Consider the following 22,661-nt stretch of genomic DNA (forward strand, 5'->3'; position numbering starts at 1 on the left):
CGTAAAACTGTAATAAAACTCAATTTTACAACTGCAGGTACAGGCCCATAGGCTCACCTCCCTTTCGTAAGTAGCAAAACACAGATTTTGAGTTCTTATTTTGGACATCAACAATAAATTTACGTCTATAAAATTCAAAATTTGCAAGAAATGGTGTTCTAAAAGTAACACGATTTTATTATAGCTACAGGCAGCTCAGTAAAGAATGTATAATTCTCTACAAAACAAAATCAATTAATTAATATATTTACAATGATAATTCAATTAGTTTATTATTTAAGAAAGAAAAACACAGCTTCCTAAATACCAAATGACCACCAGAAAATATTCTCCGACAAATCCCTTAAACACGGTAATGAAAATGCAGTCCACCAACTTAGTTGAGTAGGGATTTTTTAACGTGATTGGAATTTAGAAAGTGCAGCGGTTGCAATGAGGTGGGAAGCTGCGCTCCCTAGCCTTTTCCTTCATGATTTTCCCTTCAGATTTTGAAAAAAATGCATTGGGTATCTTATGGAGCCTAATTTTGGCAGGGTTGAAATATGTGCGTATTTAACTTTTGCTTAGGTTTTGTTTCGCTGAAAAAAGTTTTACCAAGTTGTAATATTTGCCGGTTGAAACTTACGAGGTTGAGTTTTTCTGTGATTTTTTTTTTTTTTGCGCAGGTTGAATTTTATGTGGACAGAAAGCATAAAATTTGGACCTCTATACTTCAATATACCATCGAGTCTGATTTTCTTTTTTCCTTTATAATCAAACTGATTATCCAAAATAAGTATTCAGATACTATTGATATCTGTAAGGCTATTAGTTGAATTAAGGTTTACCTTGTATTGTTATGGGAACCTTCACGACATGTTGTATTTGTATGGATTCCTTCAAAGCCATCAATATGACGGTTTGACCCCCTTCCTTCGCTCCTCGAACGAGGAAAATATGCACGAAGCACGACATAAGTCTGAAGTCTTAAAAGAATATATCCTACTTAATGTCTAAAGAGCCATTGTTGGAAGGAATGACACTGAATAGAGCCAAACACAAAGCATCTTTCTTGAGGTATGCGAGGGAAGATAAGAGAGATATGAAAGATCTCCCCATAAAGAAAAGAAAGAATCTGACAAGTTTTCCCATATCATATATTTTCCACAAAAATTTGTTGTTATTTGCGTTGGTTTTTTAATTGCCTCCTCACTATAGTATTCCCTCTCTCTAAAATGAATTTCTTGATGATCTATTGGCTCGCTTACTCTAACTTGGCATGGTATATCTTTTAGAATTAAGACGGCCCAATAAACTATTTTCTTGGCGAGATTAGAAGTGAAACGTTTGGTCATGGAGCTAAACTCCTCAGCGCACGTAATTTGCGCAGTGTTTGAATCGGGGTGAAGTGTTGGAATTGTGTTGGATGCGCAGATAAATTTTATTCCTATATCGATGCATGGATACAATGAGCTATAGATGCTCGACAGCTATAAGAACCGTGCCCCTTTTTCTTCTTTTGACTAGACCAACTCTAGAGATTTATTCCTTAAAGATGGTTCTTTTTATGTTTGTTTTTTTGTTGTTGTACAACTTTTGATTTTTGTTCTTGTGAGAGGGATGATTCCCTTGATATGTGTGGAACAAACATCAAGAAGAACACGACTAAACCATTAGAAACAAACACGCAAACGCTTTCCAGAGATTACGGTTCGTAAAAATATCAACTATAAATTAAAAAAAATTTGGAAATCACAGATACATCATGAAGATCATGATATTTTTAGGACTATGTCCGGAAGTTATACAATCTACTTACTCATCCCTATTGTCGTTCACACCGATTTGTATTTCAGGCTCTACCATTAATAGACAGTTCAAAGGATAGAGAGACATTCACCGAGCTGGTCAAGGAATATACCAGGTACGTTATAATACCCTGCTTCATGGGATTTTAGCGCAACATTCGTAATCTAGTGTTTTGGTTATTGTGTCGCGGAGCAACGCTGTTGCTATCACATCTGTTTTTTTTTTTCTGCTTTCATATTACTGCTTTTACGGTCGGTAGCTCCGAAGTGGTAAGTTATGCATGCTTGAAATTTTCCTGAGTATGGGCTTTATTAAACAGGAGAGAAAAGTTCGAGAGGAGTTTGTGGAATTCCCAGTGATTTCCCAGCAAAAAAATAATAATAAAAGTTTTTTTCCTCAATACATGGTATCGAAACAAAACTGTCTTATCTGGGAAAGTAAACTTTGTCTAAAAAATGTTATATCGTAATCTCGCAGCACATTAAATTAAATCTCTAAAAACCGGAGAACGAAAAGATGTGTCTCTCCTAGATTTCTTGAGAAATTTTTTGGAAAAATCAATCTCAAACGCAATATTCCGTTTTTAGTTTCCCATTTTAGGGTAAAAAGCACGCAAGATGACATGAATCTTCTTACACATGAAATTCCTTCGTTTACACAGAAACAATTTCCGAAGTTGTCATGACGGATCATTTTCGTTTCATATCCTAGAGATAATTTTTTTCTAGGAAAGCTAGGATATTTTTTCCAGTGCAGAAAAATATGTATAAATCTTTGAAGAACTGGAGTTGAAATTGCTTTTCTAGAAATAAAATTGCTTCAGAAAATGGTTCTGATTTGAAGTTTCCATTCTGTGAATTCCATACATTTTTTCAAAGTAAAAGGTCCTAGATTTGAAGCTTTACCTTTCTAGAAATAAAAAAAAAAAACATTGACTACTTACAGAAACTCATTTTATTTCTTCAAAATCTAAGAAAAATTTTCATATCTTTCATATATTTTTGGGAAATAATACCGTAAATCCTGACTTCGAAACACAAAAGCTCCGGTTTTTTTTATTCTTTCCTAAAATTTTTGATTTTAATGTTTATTACAATATAGACATTTCGTACCATGAAAAGTAAGCAAGAAGACATGCACTCTTCTATATCCAAAAATGGACTATTTACTAAGAAGTAAAGCTTACATAAGGAACTGTTTTACAGACTTTCATGAACGTAGTAGATAATACATAGTCCTTGTCTACATGAAAATAAAAACAACACGGGTACATACATAGAACTTATCACAAACATATTCACAAGTTTGAACTTCAGAAGAAGAACTTATTTCAGAAGTTTGATTGCACGCTCACCTGGCGAATAAAAATTACAGCAATCATGACGCATCATCAAATGTAATACGGAAACACACAAATCTGTTTTCCTTTAAATGTAGTTTTATTTGATGCTCCGCAACTGTGATCCCTTGTTCCTAGTTCTTGCAACACTCCACGGAGTCGGAGTCTTGTAACCGAAGTTCTAGTTTCTTGTTGTTGTTTACGACCACCAAACCATTTCACTTAATGGGCTTTTTCCTCAACAAGACTATTATCTCTCCAACCTCTTCGCTTTCACCTAACGACGGATATATAATAGGAAACTATTTCCTATAGGCTGATTTAAAAATAAGAATGAGAACTGAAGATTTTTTTTTTTTTTTCAAGAAAAAGTAAACGCTTATTTCTAATTACTCTTTAATAGATTTTCAATAATAATTAGAAATTGTGACTGGTTTATTTTTATTTTACATTCTATCTTTATTTTTAATCAAAGGTGCTTTGGTTAAAAATTTTCATTTGCATTGCAAATATTTTGTTATCACCGTTACATTAGTAGAGCCAAGTAAAGAAAGAACCTCAGACCAAAGCAACCAGAAAACTACAAAATGTATTTTAAACAGAACTGTCAAGTATGGAAAAAATTACCGTCAACACTGATTTGGGAATAACAACAATTGTTGAGTTTGAAGGAAAAAGTATTTTGCAATCCTAAAAGAAAGCAAAAAAAAAAAAGAATTCCTTGACAGTTGTTGTCATGTGACTAAACTTCCTGCTTTATACGTTAAGGTTTGACTCTTTTATCTCGGTTCTTCTAAAATTAAACACAAAACTAAAACAAAACACTCTAACACAAAAACAATGTTACAAAAGCCTGACTTTCACTTATCACGTTACTTTCTGGGGCGGGTTGAAGGGGTTGGAGTGGAGGGAGTTGTATTCGGGTGAGGGTTGTTACCCTGGGGGGTGTTTGAGAGAAGGTGATTGTCTTTTTTCTTTTTTTCCTTTCATTATTATTTTAATTAGTGTAGGATGCTTATAGGAACATTTATGCAGGTTTTTTTGGTTATTATTTTTAATTTAGGATGTCTTTAGGAATGTTTATGTAGTTAATTGCTACGCGTAAGCAAAAATAAAATTTTTCCCTAGCGTAGTGATCTATATCTGCAATAGTTTATAATTTTTGTTTATTATGTAAATAAAAGTAAAAAAAAAATATCGACCAAAATGTTATGAAATTCATCATCTGGCTAAAATTGACTCATTGAGATAAGGTATCGGGCTAAAAAACATATAGTCGTTACCACGCGGGGCCAGTATTTTTCAAAATGTCTTAGGGGAATACTATATTTCTCGGAAATATTTGCCATTATTTTTTGCAATTGCAGTGTTTCTTTAAAATTGTGCATTGAGTCCTTGTACCAATATGATCACTAGATTTTTCTGTCAGATTTCTCTTCTTTTTCTTTCAACATTATTTGTAAAATATTGGAGTATTAGAAAATCTGTATTCCAGAAATCTGAGATAAATGTAATAAATAATGATTCGTTAATCTATGGTTAGTCGTTATACATATTTATCTCTGTCAATGTTTGATTTTGAAACTTTATCTCCTAGAAAGTACTTTTACTTTAAGAATGAAAGGTCAACTTTAAAGTTAAAAGTTGAACTGAATGAAATGTCAAAGTTGAGTTTAAAATATTTAAGTAGCCTACATTGTTAAAATATTTTTGGTTATTTTTCAAAAAAATCCAAGGTTAAAAAGACCTGAAAACGCCATTTCAGTTCCAAGTCTTGCCTAAAGAAGACACTATCAGAACAAAGCAAAACTAATCGGCGGCTATGTTCAAAAATCTTTTCGCTTGACAAACCTGACTTTCAATGTCAATTTATCAACCTGATTGTCAATTTTTCTAAAGAATATCCCCATATTCCAAATTTTCATCACGAATATTTTCACCAATCTTTGATTGCAGAACAAATTTGAATCATAAAATATAAATAAAATAAAAATTTATAGTACTAAATTCAGTCTGTCCAAATTTTTTTTTTAGTTTTTTTTTTGAGGCAGGAGATTAGCAGAGAAGAGAAATATAAAAACTAAAAACAGACAATTGATTATGTATGCCTCAACGCACATTTTAGTAAAAACACCGCAGAAACATCTCACAGCCAGTAATAAAAGCAGATATGTTTATGTTTTTGGTATTTCAATTATTGAAACTACCTGGTAATTCAAAATCGACACTCGTTGAAACTATCTGGTAATTCAAAATCGACACTCGTGCTCTGAAAGATGATTATTGATTTAAAATTGAAACAAAATCGATCTCAGTTGTTTTTCTTTTTTTTTATATATAGAGAGATCTAAAGCTTAGGAAGAATAGGATTTACCAACACTTGAATTATTGCAATTTTAATCAAGGTCAGTCGTTTTTAGCGGTATTTCTCATTTGTTCAAAAATACGCAGATTTCTTATGCTAGGAGCTTTTGATGGGTATACTTGGCTTAATTATCTTATTAAATAAAAAAAAACTAGTTTTCTTTAACTGAAAGTAAGGAGTGACATTAAAACTTAAAACGAACAGAAATTACTCCGTGTATGAAAAAGGCTGTTCCCTTCTCAACGCCCCGCTCTTTACGCTAAAGTTTGACTTTTTCTCTCAATTCTACTTTATTAAACAGTAAAAAACTTTAGCGTGAAGAGCGGGATTTTTAACTGTTTTTTAGAGTTTCGTTTACTATTGAGCCGGGACGCTCCTTACTACAGTTCGTTACCACGAACTATTTGATAGTCGGAACCTGCATTAAAAATAAATTCTTTGTTGCATGTTTATATTATAATAAAGATTCCAGGTTTTAGAGTTTTGGTTTCTATTTGGAAAGGCTCACTGTATACTTATCATTCATGACCATACGCGAAATTATCTTGGCTTAAGGATGTGCTGATGCCTAGTTAACATAGGGAGTTCGGCCTAAGCGCATTGCTCATTATTAATTTGACATTAAGTTAACGTGTAAAAATTGAGGTCTACGTTCTTTTGAAAAACTTAATATGGCCTAAGTACATGGATTTTTCTTAAAATAATACTTAAAATTCAAAGCACAAAAACACAAGAACAATACTAACTATAATGCAACTATAGTACAAAACATACGCAGTTAATGATACAATTAGATAAGAAATGAAAATTTAGTCAAAACAATTTCTTATTGAAAAACTAAATTTTATGAACCAACAATATTACAAAAAGACAGTTACCAGCCTATCAATGGATTCTTCATAAGGTGCTTCGTATAACATGACAGTGAATATTCGCCTTTCCTTGGAGCTTATTTATGTTAAGCCTACCGAGAAGTGGCAACTTTCCTAAACCTGACCTTGAAACCAAGTCCATTTGCGTTTACCTATGAACAATACCAAAAAGTCCTTGCTTACATGAGCTTCCTTCTTGCACATTTAGCTGCGCTGATATTGCCCTTCTGGGCTGATTTTCCCAGAGGCCATATCAAATTAAGATCAGGTTTAGACTCTCTCTCAAAATGTGAAAATTGAATAAAATACCCTCTTTTTTTGTTTAATAACAAAATAGAACTCACAGTGACTTTTCTCGTAGTCGAATCCATACCCACTCCCTTCAAACAAGGTTCAAAAAATTATAAACTATTAGCCTTATTTCAATTAATGCTTATCATATTTGTTAGTTCAAAAAAAAAAACAGCCAAAATACTGTTAATTGTTGGTTTAAATTTTTTTGTAATGTATTGCTTGCCATTTTTGCCAATTAATCGATATTTAACATAGCTTAAGCATTAAATGCATCACCTTATTGCTTGTCAATGGAGACTTAGACGTTTCCGATAAAAAAAAAAATCATTTTTGGAATGCTTACTTACTTACTTAGGTCCTCCCATGCCTGAAGGCGCATAAGGCAGCAACATTGGTTTGCCACGACGACCTGTCCTGAGCCATCGAACAAAGCTCCTCCATAAAAGACCTCGCCAACTTCGCCTCCTTCTCTAACATCCTGCCAATGATCATTTTGGGTCCCCCTGACTGGCGGAGGCCAGGGGGTATCCAAATTGAATGCTTGTTTAAGTTATAACCTTTTTGTCAGCAATTTCGCTTTTATTTGGGCTAAAGTTTTAGTTTACAATATGAAACGGTGAAAACGACATTTATTGTAGCTGTATTTAACTTGTTACCTAAAAAGAGGACTAGAATCAAAAATATTTGTTTTACTGTGTCATCTTTCTGAGTAATTAGAAAACAAGACTGACAAACCTATTTGACCACCTGCCTTAACTCACCAGCAACAAGACTGACAACCTACCTTAACCTGGATTGTCCTTAGTCGAGTTCTGTAAAGCTCTGCTCACATATTTGCTAAATCTAGACATCATTTTCTAGTTGTTATCACTTTTGACCATCAGGGCTGCTTATACATAAGGAAACAAATTATGATTGGTAGGTAAAGACTGTACACAGACCTTGATGTCCAACCATGCATGTGTAGTTACTGCATCCGAGCTAGGTTTGCTCTAATTACAACTTGGTGTCAAGGAGTGGACAAAATAGAAATAAATAGAATACATATTAGAGACTAGATTTAATTAAATAGTGAATTTACCGATTTTAGATGTTAAAACAGGACCAATGCCGCATTTTTTTTCAGGAATTACAATGTTAGACTTCTTGTGGAGGGTTTGAACAATATTATCAATTGCCCAGTCAGATTTGATCTATATGACGATGTGAGGTAAGTTTGTTTGTAAACATGAAAAGTATTCGCAGCTTTTGTATTATCAGTGATACTTAAAAAAACAGTCATAGCTACAGTGAAATTGAGCTAAGAATATATAAACGGAACTTCAAATAAAAAAAAGTCACCACTTTGTGAGACCGAAAAATCTATTTATAAGACGTTTTACGGTGAAAAAAAACTTTTTGTGTCATTTTACCATGGAAGGTACAAATGTACCATACATGACATGCTTTGTGTGCTTTGTACGTTTGTTCTTGCAGCATCTTTTGTTGCTTTTTGATAAGACTGTGATGTATATTTTTCTTCTTTTTCTGCTTAATTGTCTTTACCAACTCTGGAAAAATAGGATTTTGCCTGAAAAAGTGATGCTCTGTGGAAATATTTTTAATATACAATATTCACTATGTATTAAATGCACTGTACATTAAATGGCAGTTGGTAATAGGCTTACCTAAGCTATGGATGTTTGTCTTGAATTTGTTTATACGATAATTCCCAGGGAAGTTGTGCCATTCATCATCACTTTCAAATTCAAATTTCTGAGATTTGAAGAGATTTGAATTTGGACCTGATTATGACTGGCACAGGTCCAGTAAAAAAAAATCGTTTAAACTAAATCAAGGCTTGACATCTATAGCTTAGGTCTATAGATTATAGTTAGCTATAGTTAGGGTATAGCTTATTATCATCTAAAATTATTATGTATAAACTTCAGGTTGGCCTCAGAGAATATAATAAACTGTGCATTAAAAATATTTCCCGTAACAATTTTTCCTTTTTATTAAGTAGTACAGATGCTTCCAGGAATGTCAAGAAACAATTTCATGTTTCTTGCTTAAACAATTAAATCTAATATTAAATTTATTTATTTTAACTAACTAAAAATCTGAAACAGAGCATAAATCAGTAAAAAACAGTAAAATTCCAGGGTTGAGTCTTGTAAGGAGCTCGCACCAATATTTAGCACCAAGGCAACATCTAGTAAGGAGCAGGAATTGAGGCCAGGATCTGTTTCAGGGCAGGTTTATATTTCGTAGGAGCAATAACAATTAAGGTAAATAACATGAAGATTGGTGTAAGACATTAGATTGGATTATGAAATTAAAGAGTCCGGAGAGATCAGCTCCCCTTCTATGCGCGTGTACACCTCTGTCACGTTAAGGCCTGAGGGTAGTTTTTCTTCCACAAGAAGATTTTAGTTGAAGTAGCAAAAGAGAAATTTTACGAAAAAGGGGCTTAGATGGCAGGCCTATCTATGGTAGAGCAAATAATATGGCCAAAAGCCTCAGTGGTGCCTAAGATTTACCTGGATGTTGAAATTAAAGTCTCTGTGTCCTAGGAAAAATCATGAATAAACGTTTACCGAAGGGGATACGAAAAATGTAATTAAAAGTTTTAGCTCAATGAAAAGCTTAGATAGCATAAATTCATAATTTAAATTAATTGTCTGATCAGCTGTTTTCCAGAGTCCATTATTGCTAATGTTGTCTAAGAATTGTTTCTCTTAGACCATCTTATGCTGAATGCCATCCATGAAATCTTATGCTTATGCAGAAATTTATTTGAGATGACACAGGCCAGGCTTGTCAAACCCTAAAACAGGCAAATTGTATGAAAATTCTCCTGAAATTATTGAAATCACAAAAATATGGGCATAAAGGGGATAACTCTGTAGTACCCCTTGCATTTCATACCAAGCACAAACATTCGAATAAAACTAATCTTTGTATTAGACAGGCAAAATTGATCTGATCGTTAAAACGCCCCAAAACTTCTAGCGCATCTTAAATACAATCCTATCTTCAAAAATTGTATTTCTTATTAATATTGCGTTGAATAAACCAAAACATATAGTTTAAAGTCACTTATACAGTTTCAGAATCAAGGGGTTATCCAAGATTTTCTTGGGAATTATTTTGGGGGGGAGCCTACAAAAACAAAACTTAAAAAAAAACGCATACAAAATTGTTTAAATGCACTTTTGTTACGTTTTTATAAGTCGGAAACTTATTTTGGGGGATTCAATGCCAGTAACCCCCTCCCCTTATGGATACGGCCTTGTTCAGAACTCTCAGGATTATTCTCAGAATATTAATATGTAATTCTGAGAGTTCTAAGAATATTTAAATGACTTAGAAAATCAAAGAAAATCAAAATCCTGTTCTAGGCAGATAGTGACTATATCAAGAGCTTTTTTCGGGAGGGGGGGGGGTATTGGAAACAGAATTTTTATCAAGGATATTTTTACCCGTTTCTTTAAGACGAGTCTATATTTTTCACAAAAAATAGTGATCTTTTGACTGAAAAAAAACATATTTTTTATGTTTTCACAAAAATAGTCTTTTTACATGTTTTCTTACGACCAGTTTACGAGACTGGGAAATGTTTTGGTGGGGCAGGTGGGTAAATCGGAAAGTTTCCCTACCCCTGTACAGATATGATAATATGCAAGAAGGGCGGCGAATTCTCCTTATGATTGTCGTCTGATTTTATCTTCATATGAATCCTTTTGTATAAAACAAAAATTATGATATCTGTTTCGGCTTTATTAAATCTAGTGGAACTCACGAATTTCCTACTCACATTAAGTTTTTACTAATGCCGAAACGAAACTAAGGCTAATCTGAGCCAATAAGATTTTTCATATAATTTTCTGATTGGTCAAAAATTCTAGAAAAATTATGATTGGCTTAAATTAGCACTAGCTAAATCTTGTTAATAGTAAAATCTTACTGTGATCTGAGCATTTATCAACCTCAGTAAAATTGCTGCCGAATTATAAATAGTGGATACTACCACTACTACCACTTCTACTAACAATTGCCGCGCCAAGCCACCGAGTTCAACACAGGTAAGCACGCTCCTCCTCCATCGCAGTCTGTTCAAAACCTCCCTCTTTACACTGTCATAAAAAGCTCTCATTTCCCTTGAATCTTTCCTTACGGCAATTCTCCCAACCCAATCGGGGAAGACCTGCTCTTCGTTTGGTCCTAGGCAGTTGGCCGAGAAGGACGATCTTTGACAACTGTCATCTTTTAACCACAGAACGTATCCCAGCCATCTACCTTTTTCTCATTATAGCCTGCTCTTCGTTTGGTCCTAGGCAGTTGGCCGACAAAGACGATCTTTGACAACTGTCATCCACTATCCACAGAACATATCCCAGTCATCTACCTTTATCTCATTATAGCCTGCTCTTCGTTTGGTCCTAGGTAGTTGGCCGACAAGGACGATCTTTGACAACTGTCATCTTTTATCCACAGAACGTATCCCAGTCATCTACCTTTATCTCATTATAGCCTTAGAAAGTGGGATTGAACTAAAATTCTCAGTACTCATCTATTATAGCGACCACACTGTTGTTTTTGATCTGTTGTAAAACCAGTTTCTCTGAGTGCACTCGGAGATAATTAGCTTAGCCTGTGTGAGATAAACTACAATGCAGGTACATTTTATTTAAACATTTAATATATAGAGTTGGTTATGTTAGGTATTTATTATAATGCGTTCTGGGTGGCCTGCTTTCCATAATTCTCTGATGTAGTTTCCATAATTTTGTTATTAAGTATTATGTTTTCATTATATTTTGGAATATTTCATTATGATTAACCTAACTTCACTTCATGAGCGTGGTTGCTATAATACATTAGTACCTATTTTTCGTACAGAATACTGTTTGATAGAGTCAATCAGTCAAGTACCCCTCCTCTGTTCTTGGGAGTGTCCACGCTTCAGAACCATACTTGGTAGCTTCCAATATTCTAATCTTGGTTCGCAGATGTATCTTCCTATTCTTCTTTTTTCAACTGTTAAAAAAACCTGGGCCTTGGCTATTCTATTGTTAGTAATACTGGTAATAATACTGCCTAAGAAAGTGTAGCTGTCCACTTGATCGGTCGTCTCGTTACCTAACGCCACCTTTACTTAAACCTAGTCTTAGCGACTTGTTCTTATTAACATTAAATTTCAACCCTATTCTAGCACCCTGAACCCGCAAAAGCTCATTCATTTTGCTAATATTTGCATTTAATAGCACTAAGCCTTCCGCTTGGCGGAACAGTCTCAGCATTAGCTAGTAAAGCGCGAAAACTAGCTAGAATGTTTCAAGACCAGTCCGATTTTGAAACATACATGGGAAAAAGATGACAAGGGGTTTTGTTATCATTTACCCGCTTTTGAATTTCAGCCCTCTGATGAGAACCGGAAAAGCATACTTCCTTTTTCATCCCCTTTCTTGCTTTGTTACTATCATGTAATTAGTCACACTGTCATCTGTACCGCGTCATCATTTCCGAAAAAAGTAATTATTACTTTCATCTGTTCCGTTGCTACTAGTTAAGAATTAGAATGTTCCTAGGAAATGGTGGATTTTAAATGGTGTTTCAATATTGATGGTGAGTTTGTAGCTATACATAGTGTAGGTTCCAAATATCATTAATAATAAAGAATATTATTATAAATAATGCTTGGTTGTTAATAATACGGAACACACCTAAGAAATGAAGTTAGGTTAGTCCTAATAAAATATAACCTTTAGTTTATAAAATAATATAAGTTGGGCTATATATTTGCACATTGGGGGTGGGGGTAAAGGATTTTGGACTGTGCCCCGAACCTACCCCCCCCCCCAAATGTGCAAATATATAGCCCAAATTATACAAATCCTTGATTCCATGGTCTCCAATTGTCTTTCCTGTGCTCCTTAAGACGAAGTCCATCAAAATGATCCATATAAAGGGGGATAGAACGCAACCCTGCTTAACTCCTGATTTAATGCAAAACCAGTTGCTAACCTCATTTCCTACCTTAACCGCAGCAGTATTATTCTCGTACATAGCACAAATCACTTTAATGTATTTTTCTGGTATACCATATAACGATAAGACCTTTGTTAAGGTTATCGTGGTAGTATTATTAGTAAAGATGGTGGGAGCAGTGAAGATGTTAAAAGTAGAATAGCTAAGGCTCAGGGTGTTTTTTCACAGTTAAAAAAAGTTTGGAAGAATAGAAAGATAAGTCTACAAACCAAGATTAGAATATTGGAAGCTACAGTGATGACAGTGGTCAAATATGGCTCTGAAGCATGGGCACTCCGAAAAGCAGATGAAAATTTACTAGATGTTTCCAGAGAAATTGCCTACGGATTGTTCTGGGTACCCGGTTGACTGACCGTATTTCAAACAGTAGGTTGTACGAAAAATGTGGTTCAATCCCGCTTTCTAGGGCCATAATGAAAGAAAGGTTGAGATGGCTAGGCCACGTTCTACGGATGAAGGATGACAGATTACCGAAGATTGTCCTTTTTGGCCAACCGTCTGGGGCTACACGGAAAGCAGGTCGTCCTGTCTGGGTTGGGAGGATGTCATAAATAAAGATTTAAAGGAAATGGGAACTTCCTGGGAGGGTGTAAAGAGGGAGGCTTTAAATAGATTAGGTTGGAGGAGGAGCGTGCGTAGCTGTGATGGCCTCAGGCGGCTTGGTGCTGCTGTGAGTTATTAGTAGCATACATTCTGTCAAAGTCCAATATATTCTATCATTCGTCACTTGTTTTTGCAGCTATGAAAACGGTTTTCTGAGATCTAACCTAAGTGTAATTCTTGAATGTGTTCCGCGTTATTAATAAGTACCATTAATTATTTTACCTTCAGCCTAGCTTAGGACATAATAAGGCCTAACACGATAGTTTAATTTGCACTTACTAGATAGTTTAATTATTTTGTATTATCCGCTCTCATGGGCGGATCTAGAGCAAAATCTTTGGAGGATTGGGGACAATGTGACAAGGGTATAAATAAGCTGGATCTTTGAGGGGGGGGGGGCAATGTGACAAGGATGCCAACAGTTGACCAAATTGATAAATTTATTTTTTTTTAAAGAAAGAAAAACAGGAAAAAACAAAGAATGAGGGCGTCAGAATTTTGTTTGAGGGGAATCCCCCTTCCCTCTCCTGGATCTATCAGCGTCCGTTGTTTATAACCATACCGGTTGGCGCGCCTGACATGCAATTACGTGTCCGCAAGGCCGCATCCGGGGGGAGTTGGGGAACTTGGACCCCCAAAATTTTTCGTCCGGCTCGTAAAAACTTAACAAAAATGCTTATAAACAAATTATTACGCATATGAAGGGTTCACCTCCTCCTAATAACTTGTTCTTTACGCTAAAGTAATCTTATTAATTTCAACTATTTATTCTACGGCCTTTGTGATTCAGGGGTAATTCTTAAGGAATTGGAACACAATTTAAGCTTTAGTGTAAAGAGCGAGGTATTGACGAGGGGTGAACCCCCTCATATACGTAATAAAAGCATACGAATATAGAAGTTCGTTACGTAAGTTACGTATATTTTTACTATTTAAAACGTTCGTAAAAAATTAAAAGTTCTAGTTGTCTTTTTAAATAACCAAAAAATTGGAGGGTAACTAGGCCATTTAACCAAAAAAATAAAATTCATATGCGATTAATTATTCATGTGCGGAGAGCTAGAATCAAAACATACATTAATTCAAAAACGTTCAGAAATTAAATATAAAAAAACAAGTTTTTTTAACTGAAAGTAAGGAGCGACATTAAAACTTAAAACGAACAGAAATTACTCCGTATATGAAAGGGGCTGTTCCCTCCTCAACGCCTCACTCTTTATGCTAAAGTTTTTTACTGTTTTAAAAAGTAGAGTTGAGAGAAAGAGTCAAACTTTAGCGTAAAGAGCGGGGTCTTGAGGAGGGAACAGCCTTTTTCATATACGGAGTAATTTCTGTTCGTTTTAAGTTCTAATGTCGCTCCTTACTGTCAGTTAAAAAAAAGCTTGTTTGTTTTATTTAATCTTGGAAAGGGGTTAGGTTAGGAAAATGAAATTCAGGGATGGGTCTACAGGCTAAAGTATGTCCCGGGAAGGTATAATGAAGACCCTACCTTCTCTTTTTCTCCCTCTAGAGGGTCCTGACCTTTGATAACCCTTGAAAATCTGTGTGTTATAAAATTGGAACCTTGCAAAATAAATCTTCTGTTTAAACGAAGTGCAACAAAATTGTTTTCAGCTTCAGAACTTTGCTCAATCCCAATTTATAAGGTTTTAAAGACATGCAAATACATTTCCTAAATTTTGAAAAAAATAATATGGCTTTAAAATTAAATAACAGGAATTGCAGACTAAAGCCCGAGAAAAAGAAACTGATAACTGAAAATTAAAGTCAAATGTTGTTTTGTCAAAATTTCTATAGGTAATAGACCTGTCATGCAGTCAAATTTCAGGAACCTCTAGAGGGAGAAGGAGTGGAGGTAGGCACTTCAAAATATATTCCTGGGACCTACATTAGCCTGTACACCCTTCCTGGTACATACTTTAGCATGTAGACTCATCCTGGAAAGTTTCATTTTCCTAACCTAACCCCTATCCAAGAAAGCCAAAAATAGCTAAAGTTCGATTTTACCCTATGTTTTTTGTAAGCTTCTCCCTACTCCCGAAAACCCCCCTCCCCCGAACAAAATACTTGATACGGCCTTGCATGTCCGTGAGGGCTGTGGTTCAAGCCCTGGTGTCACTGATTATTTGGTTTCGAACGGGGGGTTGACGGTGTGACTCATAAAGCTCAGCCAGAGTCAACTCAAATGAGTACCTAAAAGAATATGGGGGGGGGGGGAAGACTGGAAGTATAAGATGATTTGCGTCCAACCACGCATAGCGCTCCCGGCTGAAGGCAGAGAATCAGGAGAATGGTGCCTACATTCCGCGGAGAATTCATTCGCATGCGAGAAGGTCTAATTTTCGAACTTGTCTTGGAACGAAAATATTAAGAAATAGCTAATTATCATTAATGATGAATTAGTTTTTGAACTCGCTGATAATTATTAAAGATGAAAGTTAGCTTCGGTTGACGATACCCCCACCTGCTCCCAAATTCAGGGTATAAACTTCTCCCAAAAGCAATACTACTAAAGAGACATTTCAGTTCAGGATATCAAAAATTATATATTGGACTTTGCAATCGAGCTTTTTATTTATTATTTTTTCAACCTCAAAAATAATTATTAAATATTTAAAATATGAGTAGTTCTGTTGAAAACATGAATAAATTATAATAAAATATGAATAGCAGAGCATAGATTTGGGCGTGTCCATGGTAGTTTCTGTCCGTTTTAGGCTCTAAGGTGGTTCTTTTCCTTAGCCTGGAAAATGCCTTGTTTTTAATTTGATTCCTATTGTTTTTTTCTTCAGTTCAAATTTAACGTTTCTTTAAATATAACCACCTATCGCTCTTTACGCTAAAGTTTGATTCTTTCTCTTAACTCTACTTTTTAAAACAGTAAGAAACTTTAGCGTAAAGAGCGGGGCGTTAAGGAGGAAAAGCCACTTACATATACGGAGTAATTTCTGTTCGTTTTAAGTTTTAATGTTGCTCCTTACTTTCATTTAAAAAGGCTTGTTTTTTATTTATTTAATTTTTGGACATTTTTGAATTGGTTCTCCGCATATAAATAATTAAAACGAAATTTGCACATTAATTAATTGCAATTAATCGGAAGATTTTGAGAAAAAAGGAGCGAGGGAGGAGGTCTAGCTGCCCTCCAAGTTTTTGACTACTTAAGAAGGCAACTAGAACTGTTAATTTTTTACAAACATTTTCATTGGTAAAAAATATACGTAACTTAAGAATTAACTTATGTAACGAATTTCTATATTCGTATGTTTTTATTGCGTATATGAGGGGTTTCTACCCTCGTCAACACCTCGCTCTTTACACTACAACTTAAATTTTGTCCCAATTCCTTAAGAATGACCTCTGAATCCCAAAGGCCGTAGAATAAATAGCTGAAATTACTAAAAAACTTTAGCATAAAGATTGAGGTAGAACGAGAAGGTAAACCCCTCATATGCGTAATAATTTTTGTTCGTTTTAAGTTTTAATGCTCCTCCTTACTTTCAATAGAAAAAACTTTTCATATTTATTTTTTCATTGTTTTTTCAAATAATATTAGAAAACCCTGCGCCCCCTTCATTGAAATTTTCTTCCCCCCTGAGAAGCTCCTCAATGGAAATATCTTCCCACGTAACCCCCCCCCTCAACTCTCCCCCCTAAACCAAAAAAATCCCCCTGAAAACGTCTGTACACTTCCCAGTAACCATTACTATATGTAAACACAGGTTAAAGTTTGTAACTTGCAGCACCTCCCACGGGGACTGCGGGGGAGTAAGTCGTCCCTAAAGACATAGTTATTAGGTTTTCGACAATGGGGGATAAAATGTCTGTCCCAGAATTTTGATCAGGTGACTTTGGGGGAAAATGAGCTTGAGAGGGGGCCTAGGTGCCCTCCAATTTTTTGGTCACTTAAAAAGAGCACTAGAACTTTTAATTTCCATTAGAATGAGCCCTCTCACGACATTCCAGGACCATTCAGTCGATACGATCACCCCTGGGAAAAACAAAAAAACAAAAAACAAATAAACACGCATCCGTGATCTGTCTTCTGGCAAAAAATGCGAAATTCCACATTTTTGTAGATAGGAGCTTGAAACTTCTATAATACGGTTCTTTGATACGCTGAATCTGATGGTGTGATTTTCGTTTAGATTGTATGACTTTTAGGGGGGTGTTTCCCCCTATTTTCTAAAATGAGGCAAATTTTCTCAGGCTCGTAACTTTTGATGAGTATAACTGATCCTGATTAAACTTATGTATTTAAAATCAGCATTAAAATACAATTCTATTGATGTAACTATTGGTATCAAAATTCAATTTTTTAAAGTTTCGGTTACTATTGAGCCGGGTCGCTCTTTACTACAGTTCGTTATGACCAACTGTTTGAAAACGGAATTTATGAAAACAATAAAGGAAATAATAAATGAAAAGAGAAAAATCAAATAGGCGAAAACGTGGATTTTGTCAGCCAGTAGCAAAATATGAAGATGAAATCAAGCAAATATTTCGACATATGTCGAAATGTCGAATATGTCGACCTCCGCCAAGTCATCCTCCGTGCTAAAAAAAAACAACATGATTTGAAGTAGTGTATTGTCTATTTTTCATAGACTTGAAAAAATACTAATCAATTTTACAGAAATCAAACAATTCCTTAGAATACAGATATATGAGCCTTTCAATTTAGATTTACAATTTCAAAGAACACTTTTTGTAAATATTTTTTAGTTTGATATCATCTCCACTGTTGTTCCCTCGAAAAGAATAAAAATGATGCGCGAATTACCCTCTAAAAAGTCGATTGACAAATTTGAAGCAATGTATCCAGTTCGCTGAAGCATCATTTACAATTTCAAACAGTTCGTGGTAACGAACTGTAGTAAGGAGCGACCCGGCTCAATAGTAAACGAAACTTTAAAAAACGGAATTTCGATGCTAAAAGATATATAAAAAGAATCAGATTTTTATGCTGATTTTAAATATATAAGTTTCATCAAATTTAGTCTTTGTCATCAGAAGTTACGAGCCTGAGAAAATTTGCCTTATTTTAGAAAATAGGGGGTAACACCCCCTAAAAGTCCTAGGATCTTAACGAAAATCGCACCATCGGATTCAGCGTATCAGAGAACCCTATAGAAAAAATTTCAAGGTCCAATCTACAAAAATGTGGAATTTCGTATTTTTTGCCAGAAGACAAATCACGGGTGCGTGTTTATTTGTTTTTTTTTGTTTTTTTTTCCCAGGGGTGATCGTATCGACCAAGTGGTCCTAGAATGTCGCAAGAGGGCTCATTCTAACGGAAATGAAAAGTTCTAGTGCCCTTTTTAAGTGACCAAAAAAATTGGAGGGCACCTAGGCCCCCTCCCACGCTCATTTTTTTACGAAAGTCAACGGATCAAAATTTTGAGATAGCCATTTTGTTCCGCATAGTCTAAAACCATAATAACTATGTCTTTGGGGATGACTTACCCCCCACAGTCCCTGGGAGAGGGGCTGCAAGTTACAAACTTTGGCCAATGTTTACATACAGTAATGGTTACTGGGAAGTGTACCGACGTTATCAGGGGGATTTTTTTGGTTTGGGTGTGGGGTTCAGGGGAGGGGGCTATATGGGAGGATCTTTTCTTGGAGGAATATTTCATGGGGGAAGAGAAATTCAATCAAAAGGGCGCAGGACTTTCTAGCATTACTATAAAAAACGAACAATGAAAATATAAACATGAAAAAGTTTTTTCAATTGAAAGTAACGAGAAGCATCAAAACTTACAACGAACAGAGATTATTACGCATATGAAGGGTTCTAAAAATACTTTAGCATAAAGAGCGAGGTATTTAGGAGGAGATAAATACTTCACTCTTTATGCTAAAAATTTTTTAAGTAATTTCAACTATTTATTTCAACTATTTATTCTACAGCCTTTCTGATTCAGGGGTCATTCTTAAAGAATTGGGACAAAACAAGATTTAGTGTGAAGAGCGAGGTATTGACGAGGGGACCAACCCCCTCATATATATAATCAAAAATATAAGAATATAAAAGTTTGTTACGTAAGTTAATTCTTAAGTTGCGTATTATTTTTACTAATAAAAACGTTCGTTAAAAATTAAAAGATCTAGTTGCCTTTTTAAGTAACCGAAAAATTGGAAGACAACTAGGCCTCCTTCCCCACCCCTTATTTCTCAAAATCGTCTGATCAAAACTAAGAGAAAGCCATTTAGCCAAAAAAAGAATTAATATGCAAATTTCATTTTAATAATTTATGTACGGAGAGCCAAAATCAGACATGCATTAATTCAAAAACTTTCAGAAATTAAATAAAAAAAACAAGTTTTTTGAAATGAAAGTAAGGAGCGACATTAAAACTTAAAACGAACAGAAATTACTCCTTATATGAAAGGGGTTTTTCCTCCTCGACGCCCCGCTCCTTGCGCTAAAGTTTGATTCTTTCTCGCAACTCTACTTTTTAAAACAATAAAAAACTATATTCAATATATTTTTTTTTTTACTAAAGCACAAAATAACACTCCAATGCTGAGGAAGTTTTGTGAGGGGGTAGCTCTATTCTTATTTTTGGTAATCTCTGTTCGCTTTAAGTTAGGCTTGATTATCCTTTTCATCGGTAAAATTAGAAAAATGCGGTATTTTTAACTTAAGGACGGGTGATCGGATCTTAATGAAATTTGATTTTTGGTAGGATATCGTGTCTCAGAGCTCTTATTTTAAATCCCGATCGAATCTGGTGACATTGGGAGGAGTTGGGGGGGACCTAAAATCTTGAAAAACGGTTAGAGTGGAGGGATAGGGATGAAACTTGGTGTGAAAAATGAGCGTAAGTTCTAGATACATGATTGACATGACCGGAACGGATCTGCTCTATTTGCGGGAGTTAGGGGGGCGGGGTTAGTTCTTAAAAAATTAGAAAAAAATAAGGTATTTTTAACTTACGAAGGAGTGATCGGATCTTAATGAAATTTGATGTTTGGAAGGATATCGTGTCTCGAGCTCTTATTCTAAATCCCGAATGGATCCGGTGACGTTGGGAGGAGTTGGGGGGAACCTAAAATCTTGGAAAATGCTTAGAGTGGGGGGATCAGGATGAAATTTGGTGAGAAAAATAAGCACAAGTCCTAGATAAGTGATTGAAATAACCGGAACGTATCTGCTCTCTTTGGGGGAGTTGGGGGGAAGGGTTAATTCTAAAATATTGGAAAAAATGAGGTTTTTTAACTTACGAAGGCATGATCGGATTTTAATGAAATTTCATATTTAGAAGGACTTCGTAACTCAGATCTCTTGTTTAAATCCCGACCGGATCCAGTGTCATAGGGGGGGGGGGCGGAAATCTTGGAAAACACTTAAAGTGGAGAGATCAGGATGAAACTTGGTGGAAAGAATAAGCACAAGTCCAAGATACGTGACTGTTATAATCGGGCCAAAACCGCTCTCTTTGGTGAAGTTGGGGGGGGGAGTAATTTGGAAAAATTATAAAAAAATGTGGTATTTGTGACTTACGAAGGGATGATCAGATCTTAATGAAATTCTATATTTAGAAGGATATTGTCCCTTAAAACACTTATTTTAAATCCCAACCAGATCCAGTGACACTGGGGGGAGCTGGAGGGGGAACCGGAAATCTTGGAAAACGCTTAGAGTGGAGAAATCGGGATGAAACTTGATGGGAGGAATAAGCACAAGCTATAGATCCGTGATTGACATGATTGGAACGGATCCGTTCTCTTGGGGGGGGGGGAGTTGTTTATTTGGAAAAATTAGAAAAATTTACGTATTTTTAACTTACGAAGGGGTGACCGGATCTTAATGAAATTTAATATTTAGAAGGAACTCATGTCTCAGAGCTCTTATTTCAAATCCCGACTAGATCCGTTGACATTGGGGGGAGTTCGAGGGGGAAACTGAAAATCTAGGAAAATGCTTATAAAGTCGTAGATACGTGATTGACAGAGCAGATACGTGATAGAAGGACTTCGTGACCCAGAGCTCTTATTTTAAATCCCAACCAGCCTTAAGCCTCTGATTTTCCTTTTAAAGCAATCTATTGATTCTTAGAATTTTGCTAGAGCTCATACCATATGAGTTCTTGGCTCTTGGCTCTTCCGACCTCGTCACAAGTGCCATATGAGCTCCTAGCTCTTGTTAATTTAACTTATTAAATGATTTTTTCGCTGCTTGGATTAGCTTTTAATATAGCTCTTTTTTTTGTGAAATATAGCTCTTCGGAAATATTTTTCTGAAAACTATTTGTTGATCAATTTGGTTTTTTATAAACATGAACTCACTGTTTATTATTGTAGTAATATTTAAATAGAAATTTAAACTATTCTGCTTAAAAACTGAAAATTGGATTACGATTTTAATTTTATGCAAAATTTGAATGTTCGGTCAAGTTTTTCACCAGGCGTAACCTTGTGTACATTTCTTAAGTATTTTTTTTTGGCAAAATTGAGTGTGTGCTAGGAGGGTCATTTTCAATCACTCTAACAGAAAATCAGCATAATTAATGGTCTCCGATGGGACTGAAGTCATACTGATCCCATCCTACACAGATCTTTTGACATATTCTTCTCTTTTCCTATTATTTTCCAAAGGATCTTTTCATATTCTGTTTTGCTGTAATTATTTAGGTTTGCCTTCAAGTAAATAAAAATCACAGTTATTTATGAATGGAAATCTGTTATGCTTTATTTTAAAAAATAATAAATAAAAACAAGTTCTTACCCTTTTATAAAGTGATTTTCCATTTTGGAAGGATGTCATCTTTTTTAATCGATCTTTTTTCTTATAAACATCCATAATAAAATTATGTTTATTGGAAATATGATCTTACCAAAATACAATCATTGAAGGTATATCGATTAATCAAGGTAATGAAGGTAAATCAAGAGATTCCTTTTTATTTTTATTGTGTTGAGATTTGCCACGCTCTAAGATGTGCCGAAAAAGCAGCAGTCGTAATTCGAAAAATCCGCATCGGCACTCAATTCTCCGATTGATCAAGCGTGCTTCCGTACGAAGCTTTGGTTTCAAACAGTTCGTGGTAACGAACTGTACTAAGGAGCGACCCGGCTCAATAGAAACCAAAACTCTAAAAAATGGAATTTTGATACCAATAGCTACATCAAAAGAATCGCATTTTAATGTAATTTTAAATATATAAGTTTCATCAAGTTTAGTCTTACACATCAAAAGTTACGAGCCTGAGAAAATTTGCGCTATTTTAGAAATAGGGGGAAACACCCCCTAAAGGTGATAGAATCTTAACGAAAATTACACCATCAGATTCAGCGTATCAGAGAACCTTACTGTAAAATTTTCAAGCTCCTATCTACAAAAATGTGGAATTTTGTATTTTTT

The 22,661-nt window shown here is 34.9% G+C and overlaps 1 protein-coding gene across 3 annotated transcripts in view; it reads left to right on the forward strand.

Moving 5' to 3' along the window:
• LOC136038805 (harmonin-like) overlaps positions 1–22,661 on the forward strand; it is a 156,489-nt gene that overhangs the window by 23,277 nt on the left and 110,551 nt on the right. For 2 of the 3 annotated variants that reach the window (XM_065722187.1, XM_065722188.1), the window contains exons 2-3: positions 1,836–1,903; positions 7,785–7,868. In XM_065722187.1, coding sequence (XP_065578259.1) covers positions 1,836–1,903; positions 7,785–7,868 — 152 coding nt within the window. Of the gene's footprint in view, positions 1–1,835; positions 1,904–7,784; positions 7,869–12,247; positions 12,269–22,661 lie in introns of those variants that run through there. The other variant, XM_065722190.1, reaches the window with a different exon arrangement.

This window comes from Artemia franciscana, chromosome 18 (genome assembly GCF_032884065.1).
Source record: "Artemia franciscana chromosome 18, ASM3288406v1, whole genome shotgun sequence".
In the NCBI taxonomy this organism is placed as follows: domain Eukaryota; kingdom Metazoa; phylum Arthropoda; class Branchiopoda; order Anostraca; family Artemiidae; genus Artemia; species Artemia franciscana.